Source organism: Temnothorax nylanderi, unplaced genomic scaffold (genome assembly GCF_030848795.1).
Source record: "Temnothorax nylanderi isolate EJ_2023f unplaced genomic scaffold, tnyl_v1.0 TNYL_tig0008_pilon, whole genome shotgun sequence".
Taxonomy (NCBI): domain Eukaryota; kingdom Metazoa; phylum Arthropoda; class Insecta; order Hymenoptera; family Formicidae; genus Temnothorax; species Temnothorax nylanderi.
In genome coordinates this window covers 1,483,065-1,505,599 of record NW_027249070.1, presented here as the reverse complement: position 1 = coordinate 1,505,599, position 22,535 = coordinate 1,483,065, and the positions used below count along the sequence as shown (strand labels likewise).

Here is a 22,535-nt window from a genome sequence, read left to right as displayed (position 1 = left end):
CTGCCCAGCCACCCGGCCGCCAGAGCACCGATTTTACAATCGAGAAATAATTTCAGCGTCGCGTATTAATGCGCGCACTTACAATCTCGTTGTTCGATCCCCTGGCAATTATGATAATTATAGTTAAATTAATCTCGCCATTCGTTATTTTTGCAGCTGGACTATCGTAGATCCTGATTCGGCCCGACGTGCGAATTCCCAGGCAATGAATCATTATCATCGGCGCAAATTAAGTCAGCACGGCGAAATCTTACTTTACAGCAAGGCAGATTCTTCTTCTATTTGTTTGCTCCTTAAATTGCGGAATTGTGGAGGGAATGCGCGTTTTGAAAACGGTTACGCTTTTGAGATACCCCTCGCATTCCCGTCACCGTTCACTTAATAACTCCTTGTCGCGCCTGTCATTATCTCACAGCGACCGCTCTGAATTTCCATGACATAAAATTTACACGTCAGTTCTTTTCCGTCTGCTCACGCTCCGACGGAGCGCGTTTTTCATCCTCGAAGCCTGCACCGGGCGTTTCATCCGCGCACAGTCCGCGAGTGATTGATCGAACTGATAACGCTTGGTTCTTACAGAGCGGACCTACGTTTAGTCGCACTACCTCCTGACAAGACGTGTACCGCGTGAGGAGGAGAGAACGGCATGCAGATCGTACGTAGGTACGTAACGAGTTGATGGAAATTTTGAGTGACTGTGGAAAACGGATCATCGCGGGATTAAATGGGGCGAAAGGTATGCGAGAGGAGATTAGAGGAGAATAAACGTAAGGACAAGGAAAAGAATATAATGAAAGCGGCACGAATCTAATTTCTTCATAAAGTTTCTTCCTAATATTGAAAGTTAAGTTAATGTTAATTTTCCTCGTAACAATCATCGACTGTGAGAATTCTTGAAATAAGCGCTGAATAATGTGCTAATAATATAGCGCGTTAGTCAACTCTTTATAATTGACTTTTAATTTGAAGTATTAATAGCGTTTCTACAGAGTGATATTCTCGTGAATCGTCCGCGGATGAATAAGAGCTTTCGCCAGCTTTATATTCTTCGCTAGAAAAGAGAACGGGGACTACAGCTACTGCAACGATTGTTTCAGGCGTACACGGTCTCGAGCGGCGTGACAAATCGCGCTTTTATCATAGACGAGCCGATAAATCCGAATGGCATCGAAGTTAATGGGCCCACTCATGAAACTAGCGCGGTAATTATCCTTCATGCGAAAAATCAGCAATTCAACTAAGAACCAAGCGAGAAAAAGCTTTAATTTTCAGATAATCTCAAACAATACGAGAACGTTGCTCCCAATTAAATCTTTGTTTCTGATAAGCGATATATGCACGACGATTCGACGAAAAGTGAGATTTGCACAGCCCATCTGCTGTGGGATAATTTTGCGGAAAGATAAAGACAATATTCGTATCTCAGGACAATCGTTTTTATTTGCATTGAATGATTGATTCTTTTTTTGAAATTGTCCCGATAGAGGATCGGCTGTGCAAACACTCTTTTTTTTCCTGCTCACTGCACCCGTGCTTTTCGTGCAGCGGAAGCCAGCGGAGCGCCAGCAATGGGGAAACGACAGAGAATTTCTACTATCCTGCATCGCCATGTCGGTCGGCCTTGGTAATATATGGCGATTCCCGTTCACGGCGTACGAGAACGGCGGCGGTGCCTTCCTGATACCGTACATCATCGTCCTGATCGTCGTGGGGAAGCCGTTCTACCTGCTGGAGATGATCCTAGGGCAATTCTCCAGTCGGTCAGCCGTGAAGATCTGGGACCTTGCGCCGGCATTCAGAGGTGCGCGTGTACTCGCTATCCACGCTTATCCCGGCGCGTGTCCCTCTTGGTTCTCAATTTGAAAATTTGAGAATTTATTTTGTTACATTATTCGCAAATATATCCAAAATTTTTAAGAATGTAACATTACAGTACAAGAATAAAATTAAATCCGTAGGCGTTGGTATCGCACAATGTATAACGCTGCTGGCACTGGCATCCTATTACTGCTCGCTGATGGCGTTGACCTTGTTCTACCTCGTCGCCAGCTTCCAGACGGAATTACCATGGGGAAGATGCTGGGAGGAATGGGGCGAGTTCTGTGTGGACTCTTTACCCGGCAACCACAGTGTTAGAATCGAGAACATTAGCTACTCCAGCTCTGCTGAGCTGTATTTCTAGTAAATTACTCAGAAACAATAGTCAAATTAGCTCCATTTATGTAAGGTGTCCCGAAATTCATCAAATGACTTTCCACGAATAAAACTTTAGAGAACTAATTAAATAACAAAACTATACTCACTTTGAAGGTAGTTTACCTTAATCAAATTTTAAATCAAAACTTAAATTAGTCATAAAGATATATAATGCAAATAATTAAAAAGTTGCAATGAATCATGACTCCCTCGATATTTTCTAAAAAAAACATTCGATGGTTTCGGGACATCTCAAATATATTTGCCTGATAAGAAACGAAGATAATAATGAAATAACGAAGTGATTGCGTTCGTCCAGCAAAGAGGTACTGCAGGAAAAGGATAACATCGACGACGGCATCGGTGTACCGGACTGGCGTCTGTCGATCACACTCTTCATCAGCTGGCTGACAGTCTTCCTCGTGGTGATACGCGGTGTGCGGAGTTCCGGCAAGGCAGCGTACTTTCTGGCGATATTTCCCTACGTGGTCCTCGTCGTGCTGCTTGTAAGGGCGGTCACGCTGGACGGATCCGTCACAGGTATCCTGTACTTCATCACCCCAACGTGGGAGAAGTTGCTGACGCCGATGATCTGGTACTACGCAGTCGCCCAATGCTTCTTCTCGTTGACCGTTTGTTTCGGCGCCGTCGTCATGTTCGCCTCGCACAACAAGTTCCACCATGACGTGTATCGGTTAGTTAAAAACATGTTGTTTGCCATTACTATCTTATAAATATTTGTTGTCTTTAAAGAATTTTCAACCTTATTTGTTTTCATTGATCGGAATTTGATATGAATCATTTGGCTATATCCGTACTGTTGTTCATGAGTATTTAGCCTACCCATAAATTTACAGTCATCTTTATTCTGGATCTACTTCAGTATTTTGCGATGACGCTCTATTGACATTTCCTTTTAATTGAAAAGATTCTTTGCTAATCGTTATCATCGCGCGTTTTCCACTGATACAAAAAAAATATGGCTAAGTAAATATTTATAAGCGATATATTAATTAAGCACGAGGCGCGTGTCTGACTGTTGTCTGATAATTTTAAATGGATTTCACGTTCCTCAGAGACGCGATGATCGTGACTACTCTGGACACCTTTACCAGTCTGCTGGCCGGTTGCACGATCTTCGCCATTCTGGGCAATCTCAGCCGCGAATTGGGGATCGAGGATGTCGGCGCAGTGGTTCGAGGTGGCACCGGATTAGCGTTCATTTCCTACCCGGAGACGATCGCCAAGTTTACGATCGCACCGCAGTTTTTCGGCATCGTGTTCTTCGCGATGTTATTCGTCCTGGGTATCGGTAGCGAAGTCGGCCTCACCTCCGCCATAATTTCCATCGTGCACGATCAGTTCCCGAAGGTCAAGTACTGGCACGTAGCAGTCGGTACTTGCTTCTGCGAGTTCTTGATCGGTCTCATATATGTCACGCCGGTATGCTAATTACATGCGATTTACGATCCTTTTCGTAAACCGGCGCCGTTATCTTAATTGTATGGTTGTTCGCAGGGCGGTCAGTTCATGATAACCTTCGTCGATTATTACGTGACCTCATTTATCGCTTTTCTACCGGCTGCTTTCGAAATGATCGCCGTCGCTTGGTCGTACGGTAAGTTTTTCTTCCGTCCGTATTACCTTCAAATATACGCTGCCAATTATCCGATCGTACCGGACGAGATTGAAACAAGTAATTTTAGGACTGGGTAACTTCCTGAACGACGTCGAATTTATGCTGAAGAAACGACTGTCGATGTTTTGGCGAGTCTGCTGGGGCGTCCTTACTCCTGGAATTATCCTTGTAATCTTCATTTATACATTCGCCAATCTCGAACTGCTGAAATACAACAAGAATTTCTATCCTTATTCGGTTTACGGTAAGTTATTTAAATTGGATAAAATCTCTGTGTTTAGAAAATTTTTCGATCTTTTCTTTTTATAAAAACTCGACCATTACTTTGTAAATTTCATATTTCTTTATTATAACATCATTTGTATATTAGATACATTTATCTCTTTAATTACTCGAGAAAAATTTATCTTAAAGAATAATACATACCGTTATAATAATAACAATTCTACCAATTACATATTTATATATTTTTTCCAACAGTTGTAGGTTGGATCCTCTTCTCTATCGCTGTTCTCCAAATACCTTTATGGATCGCCATTGCGATATTCAAGAAGAAACATCTTCCTTTCCAAAAAGTAAGCGAGAGTTAATACTCTCGTGAAATTTTATATTTACACTCCACTCTAATACTACTACACCCATCCATCTACTACAATAGCGTTTATCTCTTTTAGATGATCAGAGAAGCCTTCCGGCCGTCGAAATCATGGGGTCCGAGCAACGCGGAAGATCGTAGAAGGTGGCTGGCCTTCCGAGATCAGTGTAACACAGAAGAGAAATAATATCGGGAATGTAAATCGTGGCAGTTCACTTCAAGGTCTGTTCCGGGTTTTTTCCCCGAGAGATGACATTTCGATGATTCAACTATGAGGTCTACAACAAAGTAGACTTCGTAGTAGAACCGCATGCTCACATTTACTGTTTTGCAATGAACGAAACTTAGTGTTACAATTATTTAGTGGCATATATGTCATTACGATGTCACGGAACTACGTAATGATGATAATAAGTTTTCGTCCTCTGTGTTTCGTGCAAAACGCAACTCACTCGTCTTTGCTACGTAACTGTACGTTTCTAAGCTCCGTAGAAAATGGAAACGTGTGAATCTGACGATGTCGCCGTGACCTGGCGAGTATAGCGTACCGTAATTACCAGTGTAACATTAAAGCACTGAGCAACATTGTTCCTTAAAAGAAACATTTTAAGAAGAAAGATTAAAGTATATTGTGGAATATATTTTACAAGCTTGGTCTTCTGCGAGAGGAATACAGAGTAATTGCGACAGCATTGTTTCTTAATATATATAATTATCGATAATTGACAAATTATATTTGTACCGCGGTTTAAACTGATAAGAAAAGACGGAAAGTGTCTATAAATTTGCATTTTAACTTTGCGCAGATGATTTGCACAGACAATTTGCATAGACAATTTCAGATGTTTCATTATGCAAGAATATGAGCGAGATAAGTGCTGCGTCTATCTTCGTCCCCTTCTCTCGACGCTGAGAGAACCTACCGGTTCTCCTTTCGCTTGGAAAAGTCCTGCATCATTGCGCACGCGGAGCGTAACGTACGGTGACATCACGCAACTGTGACGTACGGGATTATTGCGAATATATAAAATACAAAAAAAATGCCTTCGCCGTAGCGCAATCTCGGAATCTTAAATTCTATCCCTTCCTAAATTGTTTCACGTGCAGCTTCTTCTGCGTCGACCAACCAACCGGGAATTCTTATGTCTCCTACCTTCCGTCGCTTCATTTTTCTTCCAGAAGTTTTATCCCTTCCTATCTGATTGCACCGGATTGTACCTACCTGCCACGTTTCTAGTCATTTGTGGGGTGGAAATTTCCGTCTCCCTTCCTTGCCACTTTCTCTTCCCTACCGGGCAAGTCTTATACCATTTTTATCGTCTTTCGTGGAGGGAATTCTCTTGCCTCCTTCGTCTCGTTTATCCTGTTTCCTCATCTTACCGGAGCGCAAGTCCATTAGTCCGCTTATCTTACTTCTGACCACTCCAAGAACCGTTCGCGATTCAGAGTTCATGTAATTATCCCTTCGCGTGATGACACATGATTCACTGTCGCTCCTACCTAGCTACCACCTGACCGTACACCTAGACGATCGGCTCGGCGTGTTCCGCTCGCGAGGCGCAGTATTCTGTCACCTACCGCCGCGGGGATATATAGTAATGGTTATCGTTTTATCAAATGAGTTTCCGAGACAGTCGTGCGGGAGAAAGAGCACACCTCGACGCCCGATCCGACGACCAGTTTACGTCGGTAGCGTTAACGTTCGAGGTATCCCTTCGGAACCCGGTGGCAATCGCGTCCCAGTTTCCTGCCTTGAGCGGAGACCGTTCCCAATTCTCATTCGTGTTTCTCAACGTGGCCGTCGTCCGCTATGTATGAGACAGTAAGTGTGAATGATTTGTTCGAAACGCCAAATGGCGATTTAAGCATCGAGGGGTCGACTAAAAAATAGGGAAGCGTCGAGTTTGCGAGTTTACTTTGGTAAAAGTGTATAATATAAATGTTAATGTGATAGAGCGATATAATCAAACTGTAATGACAGCGTGAGAATAATAGTTATCCGCCGCGAGGTGAATGTAAGAGCGCGCGTGGAATCGGTGTCTCTAACTTCTTCCATCCTGAATCTGCTCGCCGCGTCGGGCACCTTTCGTTTCTTTTCTATCGTCATGTATCTCACGGCTCGCGAACGATAAGTGAAAGTTACCCTAAATATAAGTATCGTAGTCTCGCAACGTCAGGAATTGGCTGGAATTGAAATAAAAAGGAATATATATGATAACATCTGTGTAATTGAACGACAATCAAGAAACGAGATAAAATAATCGCTTAAGAACAAGCGCAGCTCATATAATTTCGCAATAACTTTGATGTTTGCCAAGTAATCTTCGAAGGATTTTCATCCAAGGGTATATATTTGCGGGTGATAAAGGCATCGTTCGATATCTTTATTTGAAAAGGTTTCTTTGAAATCCTTTTGCCGGATATCTCGCAGAATGCTATTATTGTCGCGTAGAGATACTTTAATCCTGCGCTAGTTTGATCTAAGCGAGAAAAACATGTTTCGCCGATAAACGTTTCCTTTCAAACTCATACTCGTTAGCAATGACCTATATTTTTATCGCATGCGTAAAAACTAGATATCAAACTCTCATTTTCGTTATACGTCCACATCGAATGCGTTCGTATAAAATGAGTAAAACAACTAAATTGGATTGCCGAATCAAACAGGCGTTTACGCATAATTGCAGAGGGACGAGAAGGAACTGGGTTTCGATAACGTCGTCTTTCAAATAGACGAGCCCCACGTCGGGAATGGCGGGACGAGATATTACCCTGAAAACTCGACGAGCGTCTTGGAGCAGGGCATTGAACCGGGAAAAGAACGCGCGACATGGAACAACAGCGTGGAATTCCTCATGTCGTGTATCGCCGTGTCGGTCGGTTTTGGCAATATCTGGCGGTTCCCGTTTACAGCTTACGAGAACGGCGGCGGCGCCTTTCTCATCCCGTACGTGATCCTGCTCTTCCTGGTGGGAAAGCCGTTCTACTTTTTGGAGATGATCATCGGACAGTTCTCCGGCAGCTCATCCGTCAAAGTCTGGAGCATGTCGCCGGGTTTCGTCGGTAATTTCTCGATCCGGTAACTTTCTCGCGAGAGACAGGCGAACTGCTGGCGGAGAAACACATTGGCGATTATTATTTTGTCGTCATAAGAAACGTTTGGCATTTCAATTAATGGCCGTAGATTTTATATATGTGTGTATTGTATACGTACACATGTGTGAACCGGATGCTTACCATCATGCAAATTAAAATAAAAATAATTCTGGATCTTCAAATTTTATGTAAAATACAAGTTCCTGCAAGTCATAAATGAATTCTTGTAAAAATCACTAATGTGAAGATATAATTTCGATAAATTCTTATAAATATTGATTAACTTTAACCGGTTTTTCTCGATTGAGTAACTTCCTACGTCTTGACGCGTGTTGTTGTGTTGCGTTAGAGGTCGACAACGATAAATTTACGGCACATCTCCTCGTTTAAAGATCCTTCTTGCATTGACAGGAGTCGGATGGGCGCAATTTTGCTCAACCATCGCGCTGGCGACCTACTACAGCTCGCTGATGGCATTGACACTTTATTATCTGATCGCATCCTTCTCCGCCGAATTGCCTTGGGCTACTTGTCTGCAGGAATGGGGTGACACGTGTGTTGATTCGAGCACCAAAAGAAATCACAGTGCAAATAGCACAGCAAAGGGAAACATTAACGTTCTTGATAATTTCTTAAACGGCAGCAGTAAACTTCAAAGCTCGGCCGAACTGTACTTTTCGTAAGTATAATCTTATCGCATTCCCAAGATTTTTGGGCCAAGAAGATGATGGTACCTGCACAAAATGCATTCTACAACTCGTGCTCGTAATTTTCATGAACAGTAATATTTCTCAAATAAACGAGTCTCATGTCGGAAATGACCTCAATCGGACCTAATATTAGAAATTAGAAATTTGCAATGAACGATGATCCCATTTGATATCTTGGCTAAGGAAGAGCAGAGTAACGTGATCGGAAAATCTTTCGTTAAAATCAGGATCGCGAATCGTGAGACATTCGGTATAACAGCAATTATATACATTGGAATAAATGTAAAGAAGTACTTATCGCTTAAGATCAAACGATTTGCAGACGAGTGGTGTTGCACGAGAAGGAGAACATCGACGACGGGATCGGGTTGCCGGACTGGAAGCTAACGCTATGCCTTCTTGGCAGCTGGGCGGCGGTCTGCGCGGTACTCTTCCAAGGTGTAAAGAGCTCCGGAAGATTCTCTTATTTCCTGGCCATTTTTCCGTACATCGTACTGATCTCGCTACTGATCCGCGCGGTTACTCTGGACGGCTCAGTCGACGGGATCTTGTACTTTATCACTCCGAAATGGTCAAAACTCCTGGAGCCGAACGTCTGGTATGCCGCCGTGACCCAATGCTTCTTCTCACTTTCTGTCTGTTTCGGCAGCATTATCACGTACTCCTCGCATAATGGCTTCAAGCACAATATTTACAGGTAAGAAATGTATATTACTTATAAAATTGTGCATACGTTTATATGTGTATGATTAAATATTTTTAAAGTTTTTCAAAACTGTTCAACACAATAAAAAGAAAGAAAAAAAGTAAAGAAGAGGTATATAAAAAAAGCAAGTTTTTGCAACTTATATACATATATACATATATATATATATATATATATATATATATATATATATATACTCAATATTAATAATATTTGAACAAGATAATGATTTTAGTTTTTTTTTCAAATTTTTTAAAATATTTAATCATAATTTTATAAATTGTTTGGTTTCTGTTTCGCTTATGATATTCGTGACTTATAGTAATCGTATACGAACTTAGAGACGTCATGATAATTACATCGTTGGACACGGCTACGAGCATGTTGGCCGGCTGCACGATATTCGGGATTCTCGGAAATTTGGCATACGAGTTAGGTGTGGAAGATATATCCAAAGTGGTCAAAGGCGGAGCTGGTTTGGCATTCGTGTCTTATCCCGACGCGATAGCAAAACTTAACTTTCTACCGCAGGTACTGCTATTTTATCATGTATAGATATTATCTAATACCGTCATTAGTTGAAATGCCATCCACGTTTCTTATCTTACTGTACGTTTACCTTGGGTCCGTTCCGTTTCACGCATATGCGCGCATATGCGTGAAACGGAACGGACCCCTCTTGTCATTTTAAAAAATATTATTTAATACTGTTGAGTAAAATGTCTAATGTTTCTTTGCAGTTATTTGCTGTGCTCTTTTTCGTTATGATGTTCGTCCTTGGTGTCGGTAGCGCGGTGGGAATGACCACAGGCATCATCACGGTAATAAACGAGCAGTTCCCCCGGCTGAAAACTTGGCAGATCGTAGTTCCGACCTGTTTGCTGGGTTTCTCAATCGGCACGGTCTACGTAACACCGGTTAGCATAAAATTATTATGCTGTCCCATAAAAAAGAATTAATAATCTCAATATAGTCATAGTAATACGAAAATTTTGCAGGGCGGGCAATTTATTTTAACTTTAGTAGACTATTACGGCACGTCATTCGTCGTTTTCATCTTAGCGTCGTTCGAGATGACTGGAGTGGTATGGTTTTACGGTAAAAATTATTTTAATTGTATCACATTTTCTTTAGTTCTCTTCATGCTTTTAATTATCATTATTAAATTCTAATGATCATTGATTACGCACGCAAATAATGTGTCGCAATTCATTGAAAGAATTTATATCTTCCGGCAGGCCTTGAGAACTTTTTAGAGGACTTTGAATTTATGCTGGACCGAAAGCCGAGCGTCTACTGGAGGATATGCTGGTTTATAGTAACGCCGTTGATACTAATAACGATCTTCATTTATACCGTGACCACCTTGTCGCCTTTGACCTACGGTGGAATATCATTGCCGGGATACGCGCACGTCATCGGAGTGACGATACTCTGCATCGGTGTTCTTCAGATACCGCTATGGATGTTGGTCGCAACGTTGAAGAATTGGAAATTGCCATTCGCACAGGTATTGACGCGAAAAAAAAGTCAAGCTACATTACAAGACGCGTTACAAGCAAGTTTTACGCGAAGAATTTTATGAAAACTTAAAGAATTCACGATTCGTTGCGTTATTTAAGATGATAAGGAGAGCTTTCGCACCGGCGAACGGATGGGGTCCACGAGAGGTACAGCAACGCAAAGATTGGAAGATCTTCAAGGATGAGAGAGCGAGAGAGCGGGAGAAGAGGATCCAACCGATCTGGAAGCAAATACTTTACGTTCTCTTAAACATGGAACCAATATAGAGCGTACAACGTTGTACGGCTCAAGATACTTTAAAGTTGCTTGAATCTTCACAGTCGTTTCTGCCGCGGCGGGATCCGTGGCAAAACAACGAGATAAGTTGAATATAAAAAAAATTATTTGTTCTTTAATCCCTTAACTGCATGCGAAATTTCAGAAAGCCATTTTGTTCCTTTATTATCTAACGTAACCAAATAATGTGTGACTTGAGAAAAATAATAGCCAGATATGGCCATAATTATATTTAAAGAAAATCAAATTAATGATATGGAGAAATTATCAATTCGCATATAGTTGTGCACTTACGTAATACCGCAGTTAAGGCATTTATAGTTGTGCTTAAAGCTTAGCTCTTGCTAGGTTCCGTCTCATTCATTCTTATGTCTAATGTTGCACTATGTGTAATATGACATGTGACAAAGAGCTGCCAATGTTAAGAACCCTTTTACTCGATCGCTATGCGATCATCGTCACATAAACAATATCGCCGAATAACGAACAAACATATTAATTGATTTTCATACTATTTTAATAATTGTCATTGTCAATCTTTGCCAAACAGCGCTGCTATAAGTTTTGATTTCTTCGCGCACGCTCGCGATATCCTTTTCGAGTGCTTAAAATCCCTCCATTCATTGTATTTCTTCAGGTCTTTCGGACCCCAATCGGCGCTCGGCTCGAACATCTAAAAAAAAACGATAAGAAATAGTTTCATAATTTTAGACGACACATAGATTATATGTCGAAACTATATTTAAATAAAATGCAAATGTGTATTACATTCGACCACGGCTTGTCCCTATTCCGAAATCCAACAATGATTATGCCTAAAGGAAACGGGAGAATTCCTAAAGCCAAAAGCGTCCAACCCGCAGCTGCAAAATTGAAAAGATATTTCGTGATATTATCTTGTGAAATTATCTCTGAATTATAATTAAAATTTTAATTTGTATACTATGGCTTTAATAATTGTAAATGATATTTCATTTAATTCACTTCGATTGGCCTTTATCTCTAATTAACATAAAATCTAATTATATGATATTATAATTTTGGAATGTAATAATAATTTTTATGATTATAAAAGTTTACAAATAACATTAATACCGTATGCGGATGTTGGATAGTACTCGTCATTATACGTGAGCGGTGTCATATCGATCAGGAAATAAATTAAGATAGTGAACAGAAACAAGGGCGTTAAATAACACCAACAGAATCTCCAGTAAAAGAACGGCCGTCGTCCTACCATGAACTCGACATCATCCATAAAATTGTCGACGCCTAAAAAATCGGCGAATTATTCCCCTAATTTCATACGAGAATAAAATATATTAGATTATTACCGTACACCCAGGAAATGGCGATCATTTCGAAAGAAGCTAAAAACACGATAATGAAGGTCCCGCCGAAGTAATCTACCAAGTTGAGAATGTACTGGCCACCCTATCGATAAGATAAACATTATTATTATCACATAAAATAGTATAATAATACTAGTTTAAAGTAACTTATTATCTTTCTTAATAGCAGAAGTATTGATCTTGAAAATTCTTTGTTTTTTCAAAGAAAAAAAGATTATTACATAATGTTGCTCATTTATTAGTTTTATTACGTTTGATTTCATTATCATTGATAATAGACGAGTTGACGAAGACTCTTCTACTGACAAAAAATTTTTAATCAATAGTATGAAGTTATTTTATAAAACTTACGGGCGTGCAATAAACAATCCCGATCGAGAAGCCGAGAATCACAACGCCAGCGGCAACCTTCCATTGATGAAGCTGTGGGAATTGATCCTTGATGATGCTGATGATCACGTTGCAGAAGGCAACGGTAGTGCCTATACCCAGCACGAAGAGCATCAGGAAGAAGAGCACGGCGAAGAGCTGCGGTACCACCGTGAATTTCGCCAAGGCTTCCGGGTAGGATACGAAGGCCAGGCCTGTCCCGGCGCGTACGACGCTGCCGATATCGTCGCTGCCGATCTCGTGGGCGAGATTGCCCAGGATTCCGAAGATGGTCGCGCCCGCCATCAAGCTGGTGCAGAGATCCAGACTCGTCACGATCATGCAGTCCCTGCAAGAGTCTTCTGCTGATTCTCTAACGAACACTTTTACGCGCTTGAATTTCGCAGGATCTCCTAGCTCGACTATAATTCCAATACTAAAATGATCCGGGAAGTATACACGCACCTTGATACGTTGTGTTCGAAGCTATTGTAGGAGGAATACATGGTGACCGCGCCGAAGCACACGCCGAGGGAGAAGAACGATTGCGTGACGGCGGCGTACCAAACCGAAGGCTCCAGGATCTTGTGCCACGTGGGCTTGAAGAGAAAGACGATGCCGTCCACCGCTCCGTCCAGCGTTACCGCCCTCACCAGAAGGCTGATCATGATGACGTATGGAAAAAGAGCCAAGAAGTAGGCCGCTTTACCGGTGCTCTTCACACCCTTGCAGATTACCGCGTAGACGAATATCCAGCTGACTAACAACGTGAGGACCAGCTTCCACGAGGGTAGCCCGAGCCCATCCTCGATCCCCGTTTCATTAAGGATGTATTTTCTGAATATACCAGACAAGAATGTTTAGTTAGTTTAGTTCACTTGGGAAATTAAAATCCCGATTCTTCAAGTGTTTCCTGCTAGATAAATAGACTTAAGATAATGCTAGAAACTTAATAACAGAATATTCTAAAATAAGGAACGAGAGATAGATGAGAGACAATGCCAGTAGGTAATTACCTATATTACACACATGCAAAACTTAGTGCATTATTATTATTGCCTAGCTCCAAGAGATATGGGCGGATTTTTATCCTGAATATCGTCGCGGAACAACAAATACGAAAACATAGTGATGGTAACTACGAAATAGCTGTAAAAGGCTTCTAATGATTTACGACTGGTATCGTGCGACGTAGCACGTGCGACGTAAACGGATGCGATAATAGCGTTATATTTAGATGGAGGGATATCCCAGGGAGCCTTCTAATGACATCGTAAAAAGCAAGAGGAAGATTAATGCACCTGAAATAGAGATCGGCGGAACTTCTGCTTCCGTTCCTCGTGCTTTGTTCGCCGGTCGACGAGCTGTTGAAACACGCGCTGCCCCATTCCTCCCAACAATAGGACCACGGGAGCACCGACTGGCAGCTGGCCACCATGTAGTAGAGCGTCAGGGCCATAAGAGAGCAATAATAAGTGATGACGGAGAACACTGATACCGCTACGCCGTAGCCGATACCTGATGGTCCATGAATTAATTGATTATAATTAAATCCATTGATTGCATCCACTTATATAAATTAAGTGTACATCTCTACATACAAATTATTATTCATACATCACGTAATATACGTATTCGATATATTATTTGTATTTTATTATCATTAAACATACCTTTTGCATTATTCCATATACATGTATTATATAAATCTTCATTTTATATTATGTATACTCATACGTTATTCATTGTCTTATTATTATGTATACATATACTGATGGAAAGGGACATAATATAATTGTCTATAATTTCATTTAATGCTTTGGAATAGCCGTAATTACGACAATCCATCACCATTATCACCAAGACAATTAGACGGGAGGTTAGGCGAAAGAGAAAAGGCATCTTTCCACGCTCGAAGAATCGTCAAAAGTTATCAGGAGAACATGTCTTGCGAAGAGATAAGAGGTTATAATCCAATTCAAATTTCGCGCCCTTCGAAGGATCAATCGGTATCAATTTCCGCATGAAGTGAGCTGTTTTATCGCTGGCACGTGACCAACGTCAGATTTCAAGAAATGGTCGCGAATTTCGGGACCGCGACTTACTTCAGTTATATTTACATTAATTTAATCCTAACCCTATGTTGAATCGCCGCGGTAGCGAATCTGCGAACTTTAAAGTTGAAATGAAGTAATGTAATTATGTCATTATGATATGCAATTAATATAATTAATATACGTAATATGCATACTAATATATTCTGAATTTGTCTAGCGCTGTTTGAGTATTTCTGCGTTTTAAGTGACGATTTTCGGCATCTCTTCCATAGGGCTGAGGCTCATAAAAAGTATCCTGCAAAGTGTGGTGTACCTTGGAACGCGGGCGACACCGACCAGATCTGCACGCAGGATCTGCTGGTGAACTGCCCGAGGATCATCTCCATATAATAGAAGGGTTTGCCGATCACGAAGAGTACCACTATGTAGGGGATCAGGAAGGCGCCGCCGCCGTTCTCGTACGCCGTATACGGGAAACGCCAGACGTTCCCGAGGCCGACCGAGAACGCCACGCAGGACATGAGGAACTCCACTCCGTTTCCCCATTGCGCCCTCGCCTGCTTCTCCTCCTCTACCTTGACCGACGTCGGGATCTGCGAAGTAAGTTGCGGAGAGTTTCGGAAGGAAGCTCGCAAAAGGGATCCTAATTAGCTTTGCGTACCGCTTCCCGCTGAACTTACTTTGCTTTCGAGCTCATTTCCGCCAGGTGATGACGGGACAGACAGCTTGAATATACCAGGAGTTCCACCAGTGTCGGTGACATTATTCTGCGAAATCAATTATTTGTTATCTGATGATTTTTTTTTCTATAGCAGAATAGGAGGTGGACTGCCGCGTATGGTCGTAAAAAGTGTATGAATTATATACACATTCTCTAATCTGTCCTCCAAAAATGAAAGACTGCTTACAACGTGTGACACAATATCCCAGGAATGCCTCAATTTAACATGTCACAAACTATTCCAACAAGCGCACTTCCTAATTAAATTTATTTTACTACGTATAATACGTTTGTGTTTACAGTTGGCTGATTTTGAACGGAAGATACATAACTTGAACTTAACACGTCATCGCGTTACATCCACCTTACGTAACAATGGAAAAATAATAGCATAGATCGATTAACCGATTGTATTTTGCAGCTTTTGTCAGTGACAATTTAATTGAGGATTAATATCGGAAAGATTCCAAATCTTCAGTGATTATCTGGATACGATGCATCATTTATGGGAATATTGTGTTTTTATTGCCGTTGAACGAATTGCTCATGCCTAACGGACATTATCCTTGCTTTATCTTATCGTAAAAATGTTTAAAAATGCTTACAACGATAGCACAGTTTTCTTTACAACAAATTGACCAATTTACGATAACAACAAGGTACTTACGATAATAACAATCCTAGTGAAAAAATTCCTCATATTTTCTCAGAAATTTTGTAAGAATTTTTCACACTTTCAGAAATAATTAGAGAAGATTTGAAAATTTCAATATCTGTATGAAAATTTCTAATAAATTGTACAGATTTTCTCATATTTATTCAGATTTCTACAAAGAGGTGTTGGCGGGAAAAATTAAAAAAAGTTATTATATTTTGTCTGAGTTTTTCTGAAAAACGTTCCAATTCATATAAAAAAAATCTGAAAAATTCTGAGCATTCTGAGAAAATCTGAAAATTTGTATAGAGAAATTTGATTAATAATATGAAAAATTCTGAGCCATTTTTCCATCAAGAAAACAACAAGGAAATGATATTGCCTAATATTTTCTAATTAAATAAAAATGAGAAGATAACATTATCTTTTAATTAATTCTAATGTAAGATTAATTTTATTATACTTTTGTTATTTCTAGTGTTACATATCTAATAATTTAAGTAATTTCTAATAAAATAAAAATATGAAATTTTTAATGTAACATCATCTTTTAATTAATTCTAATGTAAAATTAATTCCACTACATTTTTGTAATTTCTAGTGTTACATAGACGACGGACATCACTTAAAGTGGCAGCCTACAAGTTGATTTCGACATTCTTTGGACAAACATCTACGATACACAATGGTAGTTGAGCGATAATGATTAACGGCTGTTTGAAGAAATGAAGGTAAAACGAAGCAGCGTAAACGACGAATGCAATATCTTCGCAAACACTTCGTTTATTTATTCGCAAGTAAGATCGCGCCGTCATTTTATACAGAGATTATTCGTATAATGCGATAACAATTCGCAAAGGACTTTAGATTTGCATCTTCGAGATATATTATTTCGCTCGTTGTAAGTTTCAAATTTGCAAGTTAAAATATTACAGCTTGGAGAGAGAGAGAGAGAGAGAGAGAGAGAGAGAGAGAGAGAGAGAGAGAGAGAGAGAGAGAGAGAGAGAGAGAGAGAGAGAGAGAGAGAGAGAGAGAGAGAGAGAGAGAGAGAGAGAGAGAGAGATGCACATGATAGTATGAAATCAAAATTTTGATAGTATAAAATCAAAATTAAAGATGTGGAAAGACATTTACTAAAATTATATATTAAAAGCTTCCTAATTAACATTTCACCTGCCACTTTTTGTCGTCAGTCTACAATAAGGATAGAGGCATTGCTGGAAAGATCTCTTCCTTTTTCGTGACAAATTTTTTTTTCTACTCACACATCTTTTCACGAATGTTAAATTAGTTACGATCGACAATTTCACAGCACGAAATTATTTCTTTATATTATAACATACGCGAATCTTCATGTGACCCATGCTGACTTCGTTCCGGCACGAGGCGTGCTACTGTCCACCGCTTGGCTCTTTTTTTTTTCTGGAATTCTGCGCGCGTCTTAGCCAGCCGGCAGTCTTTAACGGACTGCTTAAAGAATTCGCGCGACGTTTGGTGTATCGGTGCATACAGATCTGTACACGCAATTGTTTCCGTCAGATTAAAGCGCGCGCACGAGTAGTCGCGGTAATATCGCTCGATCAAACTTCCTTCTTTTTCTTTCCCCTCCTCCTCTTCCTCATTCCCTCCTATTTTGTCACATTTTATATCATCCCATTTGTTCTACACATAAATCTTCAGACGTACATGCATATGCAATAGCAGGTGATTGCGTAGCAAGGAATCTTTGTTCCTTTTTGGATTTCCACTTACATTTAAATTCACCAACAAGAACATATTTCTTGGTAGGATTTCTCTTCATTCGCGGAAGAGAAAGATCAACAATCGAGACTTATCTCAGATCTCAGACAGAAAATCTTTATATTAAATCTTGTTCTTTTCTTTTATCTTTCAGGTAAAAGGCGTACCGTGTGCAAAATTTACATCGAGAAGGTATAACAAAACAAATGTAACGATACATCGGGAAATGCTTCTGCGTTATGAGCGAGAGGAAGATGACTTTCTTGCAGACGTTTTGATTATGCTATGCTGCACGCTGTTTAAAGATTCGCACCTGCCAATGAGTAATTCGAATGACATTTTATAACGAGACGAATTGAATGTATGCGACGATTAATTTCTATAATTGTTTTCATTATTATACCGTTGATTCAGTGTTTCGAAGTGAAACCAAAGTGATTAATGCCAATGTCGTCGGAGGATATTTCGCTTCGCGCTAAATTATACGAGTATAATTGCGTAAACGGATAAGTTGTGGATAACTTGTTTAATTTACGAAATAACTCTTTATTTGAAACAAGTCCGCCGAGTCTTTGGCGTTAATCAAATTCAATTCGATTGATCGTCTGTAGCTTCAAGTAACGCATTCTGTTGCACGCGTCAGTTGCGTAATGTCAATGTAACTTCCTTCATCAAGTACGAGCGAACGAGGAAAGCTTATCGGGACCGCGAGTAAATTTCAATTACCGAGTGCGCGCGAGCAATGGTACGGATAGGCGAGAGCACAGTCGAGTGGATTTCTATAATGATACGTTTCGTCTGACTGGTTCCTGATTCACGTAATAATAAATCGTCACAATTCTAAAGACGAGAGAATTGAACTGAAAGATTACGTTGAGCCACATAAATTTGATCATCCTGTTATTATATAATGCGATTGGTGATTTGTAATTATCTGCGTGTAATTAAATAACACTATTTCGTAAGACGCACTCGCAAATTGAAGACATAAATCAAAAGGCACGATCCATTGTATACTTCGACATTTCAGGTAAATTTCCTAAGTACTCGTTGTCTAATTCGGTACTGAGAAACTTTGAAAATATCTTTAAAAACCCGCTGACTAAAGATACATTGTTACGGAATATAGTAAAATTATTTTTATTTTTTCAACTACATTAACTAGCTAATAGAGATTGAACAGGAGTGCATAATTGATTTAGATGGACAGGGAAGCAATAAATAAAATCTATTTGAAAAATATCTTCATTAGACCGCCTTGAGCACTGAACTTCTTCTCCGTCACAAACGCTTCCCATTCTCTGTGTATCTTCGGGTTCTTAGGTCCCCATTTGCCTTCCTCAGGCCGAAACGCCGCTTTGATGGACTGTAATGCGTTTCGGAATTTCAACGATTAATCTGCGGCTTCGATTTTAATTATAAGAATTTGATTAATTACTATACATCTTGAGATACCTACTTCGGTAAAAGTCGACATTCTATTCGTAATTATTCTCTGGCCGGCCCACCACACAATGGGAGATACTCCTAGAATCAGCACGAACCATCCTATTCCTAAAAGTGGAAAAATATCGCTCTACAATGATGATCTTTAAGTGACTTGTAGTTTGCGATAAAATTTGCGATTTGCGTACTATGTAATAGAAATGCAATATTTAAAAAGTCGGATTATAAAATAGAAAAAAATTTCACTGACCGTAGGCATAATCGGGAAACGGTGCACCGTCGTACGTGACTGGCTCATAAGTGGCGCACGTGTAAATCAGTATGACGATCATGAGCAAAGGCGTGATTACGAGCCAACAAGATCGCCAGTAGAAACCTAATCTCCTGCCCAGCATGAATTCCATATCGTTGAGAAAATTCGAAAGGCCATACACCCAGAAGATGGTTATCATCTCAAGAACGCCGACGATTATCGCCACAAAAGTACCGCCGTAATAATCGATCAACGTTGTGAACCATTGACCACCCTATAATCGACATTTATTATTGTACGTGAAATCGACATTCTATCGAAAGTATTTCTGTCTCTTAAGATTTTAAAAATTTTTAATTATTTGAAAAATTGTAAAAATTTTATTTACATTACGAAAAGTAATGAACGACGACTTACTAGAATAATAATTTTGTCTTGTACTTTTCTTTTTCATCTCTAAACTCTAATCTTTATTTACCTGACATTTAATATTCTGAATGAATTCAGTGGTAATGTTTCGCGTAGAACTTTGCGTGCATTTCTATATCGCTCAAACACGATTAGTTATCAGGTATCGGTTAGACGCGTAACACTTATGACTAATGCTTCTGTCAACTGTTTGAATTTTAGAGCAAGCTTGGGTGACCTGTTTAACGCACCGGGGTAATATAGACGAGACTGACGATGAAACCGCAGCTGGTGACGCAGAGCACCAACAACCACTGCTTCACATTGGGCAGATGATCGCGGACGACGTTAAGTACCGCGCCGCACAACGCGACGGCGCTTCCAATACCAAGAACGAACATCATTACGAAGAACAGAACGGAGAACAGCTGCGGTACGAAAGTGAAGCGCGACAGCGCATCCGGATAAGAGATGAAGGCCAAACCGGTGCCGCCGCGGACCACCTTCGAGATGTCTTTCGTTTTCATCTCGTAAGCCAAATTGCCTAGAATACCAAAGATCGTGCAACCGGCCATCAGGCTGGTGAATGTGTCCAGCGTGGTCACTATCATCACATCCCTGAGGAGATAAGCAGAATAAAATAGGAAACATTTATTTTTTATCTTGGAATAAACCTTTTAAAAGCAAGTCTTTCTTCATACGTTACCTATCTACCCTGTGTTCGAAATTGTTATAGGACGAATAGTTGATAATCGGTCCGGCGCAGACTGATAACGAGAAGAAGCATTGTGTGATAGCGGCGTACCAGACGGTGGGCTTCCATAGGGCGTTCCAATTCGGTGTTACAAAGAAGAGGATGCCGTCTACGGCACCGTCGAGAGTAACGGCTCTGATCAGCAGAGCTGTCATCATGACGTAAGGAAATATAGCGAGGAAGTAAGCGGCTTTGCCCGTGCTCTTCACGCCGCGGAAGAGCACCCCGAAGACACAGGCCCAACTGAGGAACAGGCCTATCGACAACTTCCAGGACGGCGCGCCGATACCGTACTCGATGGACTCATATTCCTGTAATACTATCTTCCTAAAAATCATGTAAAAAAAAATTGTATTAGTCATTCCTAAAATAGCTGTTCAATAGAAAACATTTGATATATGTATTAAATCTATTAAATACATTTAATATTAATAACGACTTTCAGATATTACTAAAGCTCTAAAAAAAACTATTAATGCTGTTTCAGTCTCGAACCTGAAATATAGTTCCGCGGAACTTCGAACGGTGACGTTACGGTCCTCGGAGATGCTTCCGTTCGTCGAGCCGTCGATACAATAGTCCTGCCATTCCGGACGACAGATCGACCATGGTAATTCAGATTGGAAACTCGACACCAAGTAGTACAGGGTCAGTGCCATTAAAGCGCAGTAGTACGAAACGACGCAGAACGCGACGAAGGCCTGTGAGTATCCCAATCCTGAAAGGGGATCTCGAGGAGTGACACAGATAATCTCGATAGCGCGGGATCAAGGGAAGCAATATTAGGAAAATAAGCTCCACTTCACATTTATAAGAAAGTTTATTATAAAATTAAAACTTGAATTACTTGAGTTACTTGATAAGTAATACTAAATACTTGATAAGTTTTTGAGAGATTTTTTGTTTAACATTTTTATGATGCGTTTAGTACCTTCGAGCAAATCTTAAGTGATTTTTCAAAAGATTCAGAAGAGTATTTTCCAAGTATTCACAGTTTAAATTCATCGAAATCATTATCTTCATTTTTATAGATCTTCGTAAAATAAATTATTCGCGTACAAGAGTTAAATTAATTCTGTTGTAAAAAAGTAGACCGTTTCTATATTTTTCAAATCAGCTCACCCTTCATGGCCGACGTCATGTACCACGTTTTCGCGCAGGATCTGCTGGTAAACTGTCCCAAGAGGCCCTCCAGGAGGTAAAACGGTTTCCCAACCAGGATTAGGACTATGATATAGGGTATCAGGAAGGCGCCACCGCCGTTCTCGTACGCGGTGAACGGAAACCTCCATACGTTCCCGAGTCCAACGGAAGTGGCTATACAGGCCATTAGAAATTCTAGTCTACCTCCCCATTCCGTCCCCTTAGTGACCGCCTGATCAAACAATCAAAAATTAATTTTCTGTAATTGACGGTGTTATTTCCATTAATTTGACGCGACGAATTATGTAATACGCACTGAACTTTCAACATGTTCCTGCCGTTTATCGAGATGCGTCGCTGTCGCGTAATCGGGTGGAACATTTTCGTGAGAATCGAAACCGTCCAGCTGAAAGGCCTGGTTAGTATATCCATCTTGTTTCTGAAAAAAGGCGATTCGCGAATGAATTTAACAGGAAATTGCGTTGCCCAGACTTCGTTTTATATGTAATTTTAGGTCTTACATAAACGCCTTCTATTTTTTCCATTTTAGCCATTATGTTGCACAGAAACTAAGGATCGGTCTTCAAAATTTTTATCTCCGACAACGGAAGGTTAATTGCCGCGCGTGAAAAACTGCGCCCCGGACTTTTTCACCGATGAATATCGAAGTCAGGATCCCGTGGCAGTCACTCTTGCAAGGGAGCAATCTTTATCCTATCTTCACTCACGGATACTTTGCGATAAGATACTGAATCAAAGTAGCACTCCCGTGATATTCCGAACGAGATCAAGATCTTTTTTTGCACTTACGTTCACAATTTGCAGTATTTCCGTGAGATTTTCTAGCAAATTAGGTGTTCTATTGGTGCAATAAGTGTTAACACTTCACGCGTAG

The 22,535-nt window shown here is 40.4% G+C and overlaps 4 protein-coding genes and 2 long non-coding RNA genes across 10 annotated transcripts; 3 read left to right on the top strand and 3 right to left on the bottom strand.

The window, feature by feature from the left end:
• The first annotated feature begins 9 nt into the window (after positions 1-9).
• Positions 10-6,648, top strand: LOC139784371 (sodium-dependent nutrient amino acid transporter 1-like). 2 transcript variants are annotated; one of them, XM_071723551.1, is made up of 10 exons: positions 10-663; positions 1,098-1,202; positions 1,546-1,801; positions 1,959-2,181; positions 2,516-2,890; positions 3,273-3,639; positions 3,715-3,814; positions 3,903-4,079; positions 4,316-4,410; positions 4,510-6,648. In XM_071723551.1, exons 3-10 carry the CDS (start codon positions 1,609-1,611, stop codon positions 4,615-4,617), a joined length of 1,638 nt encoding a protein of 545 aa, XP_071579652.1. In that variant the 5' UTR covers positions 10-663; positions 1,098-1,202; positions 1,546-1,608; the 3' UTR covers positions 4,618-6,648. The 2 variants fall into 2 exon arrangements, with proteins under 2 accessions (XP_071579652.1, XP_071579647.1); XM_071723546.1 differs by having other exon boundaries at positions 10-736.
• Positions 6,111-11,511, top strand: LOC139784340 (sodium-dependent nutrient amino acid transporter 1). Its single transcript, XM_071723518.1, has 9 exons — positions 6,111-6,252; positions 7,118-7,493; positions 7,938-8,205; positions 8,559-8,933; positions 9,284-9,473; positions 9,683-9,859; positions 9,941-10,040; positions 10,181-10,452; positions 10,565-11,511. The coding sequence occupies exons 1-9, from the start codon at positions 6,241-6,243 to the stop codon at positions 10,730-10,732; spliced, it is 1,938 nt and encodes a 645-aa protein (XP_071579619.1). The 5' UTR covers positions 6,111-6,240; the 3' UTR covers positions 10,733-11,511.
• On the bottom strand, positions 7,349-7,944 carry LOC139784518 (uncharacterized). Its single transcript, XR_011721594.1, has 3 exons — positions 7,811-7,944; positions 7,645-7,729; positions 7,349-7,536 (listed from the first exon to the last, which is right to left on the bottom strand). It is a non-coding gene; the product is annotated as an uncharacterized lncRNA (long non-coding RNA).
• Positions 11,242-17,469, bottom strand: LOC139784360 (sodium-dependent nutrient amino acid transporter 1). Its single transcript, XM_071723537.1, has 10 exons — positions 17,240-17,469; positions 15,201-15,287; positions 14,834-15,113; positions 13,765-13,981; positions 12,929-13,300; positions 12,446-12,812; positions 12,077-12,176; positions 11,838-12,014; positions 11,511-11,605; positions 11,242-11,415 (listed from the first exon to the last, which is right to left on the bottom strand). Exons 1-10 carry the CDS (start codon positions 17,258-17,260, stop codon positions 11,275-11,277), a joined length of 1,857 nt encoding a protein of 618 aa, XP_071579638.1. The 5' UTR covers positions 17,261-17,469; the 3' UTR covers positions 11,242-11,274.
• On the top strand, positions 14,274-20,102 carry LOC139784505 (uncharacterized). 4 transcript variants are annotated; one of them, XR_011721586.1, is made up of 5 exons: positions 14,274-14,653; positions 14,793-15,120; positions 16,498-16,627; positions 17,791-19,630; positions 19,966-20,102. It is a non-coding gene; the product is annotated as an uncharacterized lncRNA (long non-coding RNA). The 4 variants fall into 4 exon arrangements; XR_011721589.1 differs by having other exon boundaries at positions 16,498-16,693; XR_011721591.1 differs by having other exon boundaries at positions 14,274-14,658.
• Positions 18,761-22,302, bottom strand: LOC139784349 (sodium-dependent nutrient amino acid transporter 1-like). The gene is made up of 9 exons (XM_071723527.1): positions 22,162-22,302; positions 21,957-22,079; positions 21,620-21,872; positions 20,993-21,215; positions 20,450-20,824; positions 19,995-20,361; positions 19,333-19,609; positions 19,096-19,190; positions 18,761-19,002 (listed from the first exon to the last, which is right to left on the bottom strand). Exons 1-9 carry the CDS (start codon positions 22,192-22,194, stop codon positions 18,865-18,867), a joined length of 1,884 nt encoding a protein of 627 aa, XP_071579628.1. The 5' UTR covers positions 22,195-22,302; the 3' UTR covers positions 18,761-18,864.
• Between the last annotated feature and the right edge of the window lie 233 nt (positions 22,303-22,535).

What these genes read in the sequence shown, in the direction of transcription:
- LOC139784340 (XM_071723518.1), top strand. An exon ending in GCACGGTCTACGTAACACCG is followed by an intron (nt 9,860 to 9,940) that starts GTTAGCATAAAA and finishes AAAATTTTGCAG; the next exon opens with GGCGGGCAATTTATTTTAAC. An exon ending in GGAAATTGCCATTCGCACAG is followed by an intron (nt 10,453 to 10,564) that starts GTATTGACGCGA and finishes GCGTTATTTAAG; the next exon opens with ATGATAAGGAGAGCTTTCGC.
- LOC139784371 (XM_071723546.1), top strand. An exon ending in TCTGCTGAGCTGTATTTCTA is followed by an intron (nt 2,182 to 2,515) that starts GTAAATTACTCA and finishes GCGTTCGTCCAG; the next exon opens with CAAAGAGGTACTGCAGGAAA. An exon ending in TTCCACCATGACGTGTATCG is followed by an intron (nt 2,891 to 3,272) that starts GTTAGTTAAAAA and finishes CACGTTCCTCAG; the next exon opens with AGACGCGATGATCGTGACTA.
- LOC139784360 (XM_071723537.1), bottom strand. Translation starts at nt 17,260, where the DNA reads ATGGGTCACATGAAGATTCGC. An exon ending in GGTGTCGCCCGCGTTCCAAG is followed by an intron (nt 13,982 to 14,833) that starts GTACACCACACT and finishes ATGGACCATCAG; the next exon opens with GTATCGGCTACGGCGTAGCG. An exon ending in CTATCCAACATCCGCATACG is followed by an intron (nt 11,606 to 11,837) that starts GTATTAATGTTA and finishes TCAATTTTGCAG; the next exon opens with CTGCGGGTTGGACGCTTTTG.
- LOC139784349 (XM_071723527.1), bottom strand. Translation starts at nt 22,194, where the DNA reads ATGGCTAAAATGGAAAAAATAGAAGGCGTTTAT. An exon ending in CATGACGTCGGCCATGAAGG is followed by an intron (nt 21,216 to 21,619) that starts GTGAGCTGATTT and finishes ATCCCCTTTCAG; the next exon opens with GATTGGGATACTCACAGGCC. An exon ending in TTCGAACACAGGGTAGATAG is followed by an intron (nt 20,362 to 20,449) that starts GTAACGTATGAA and finishes TTATCTCCTCAG; the next exon opens with GGATGTGATGATAGTGACCA.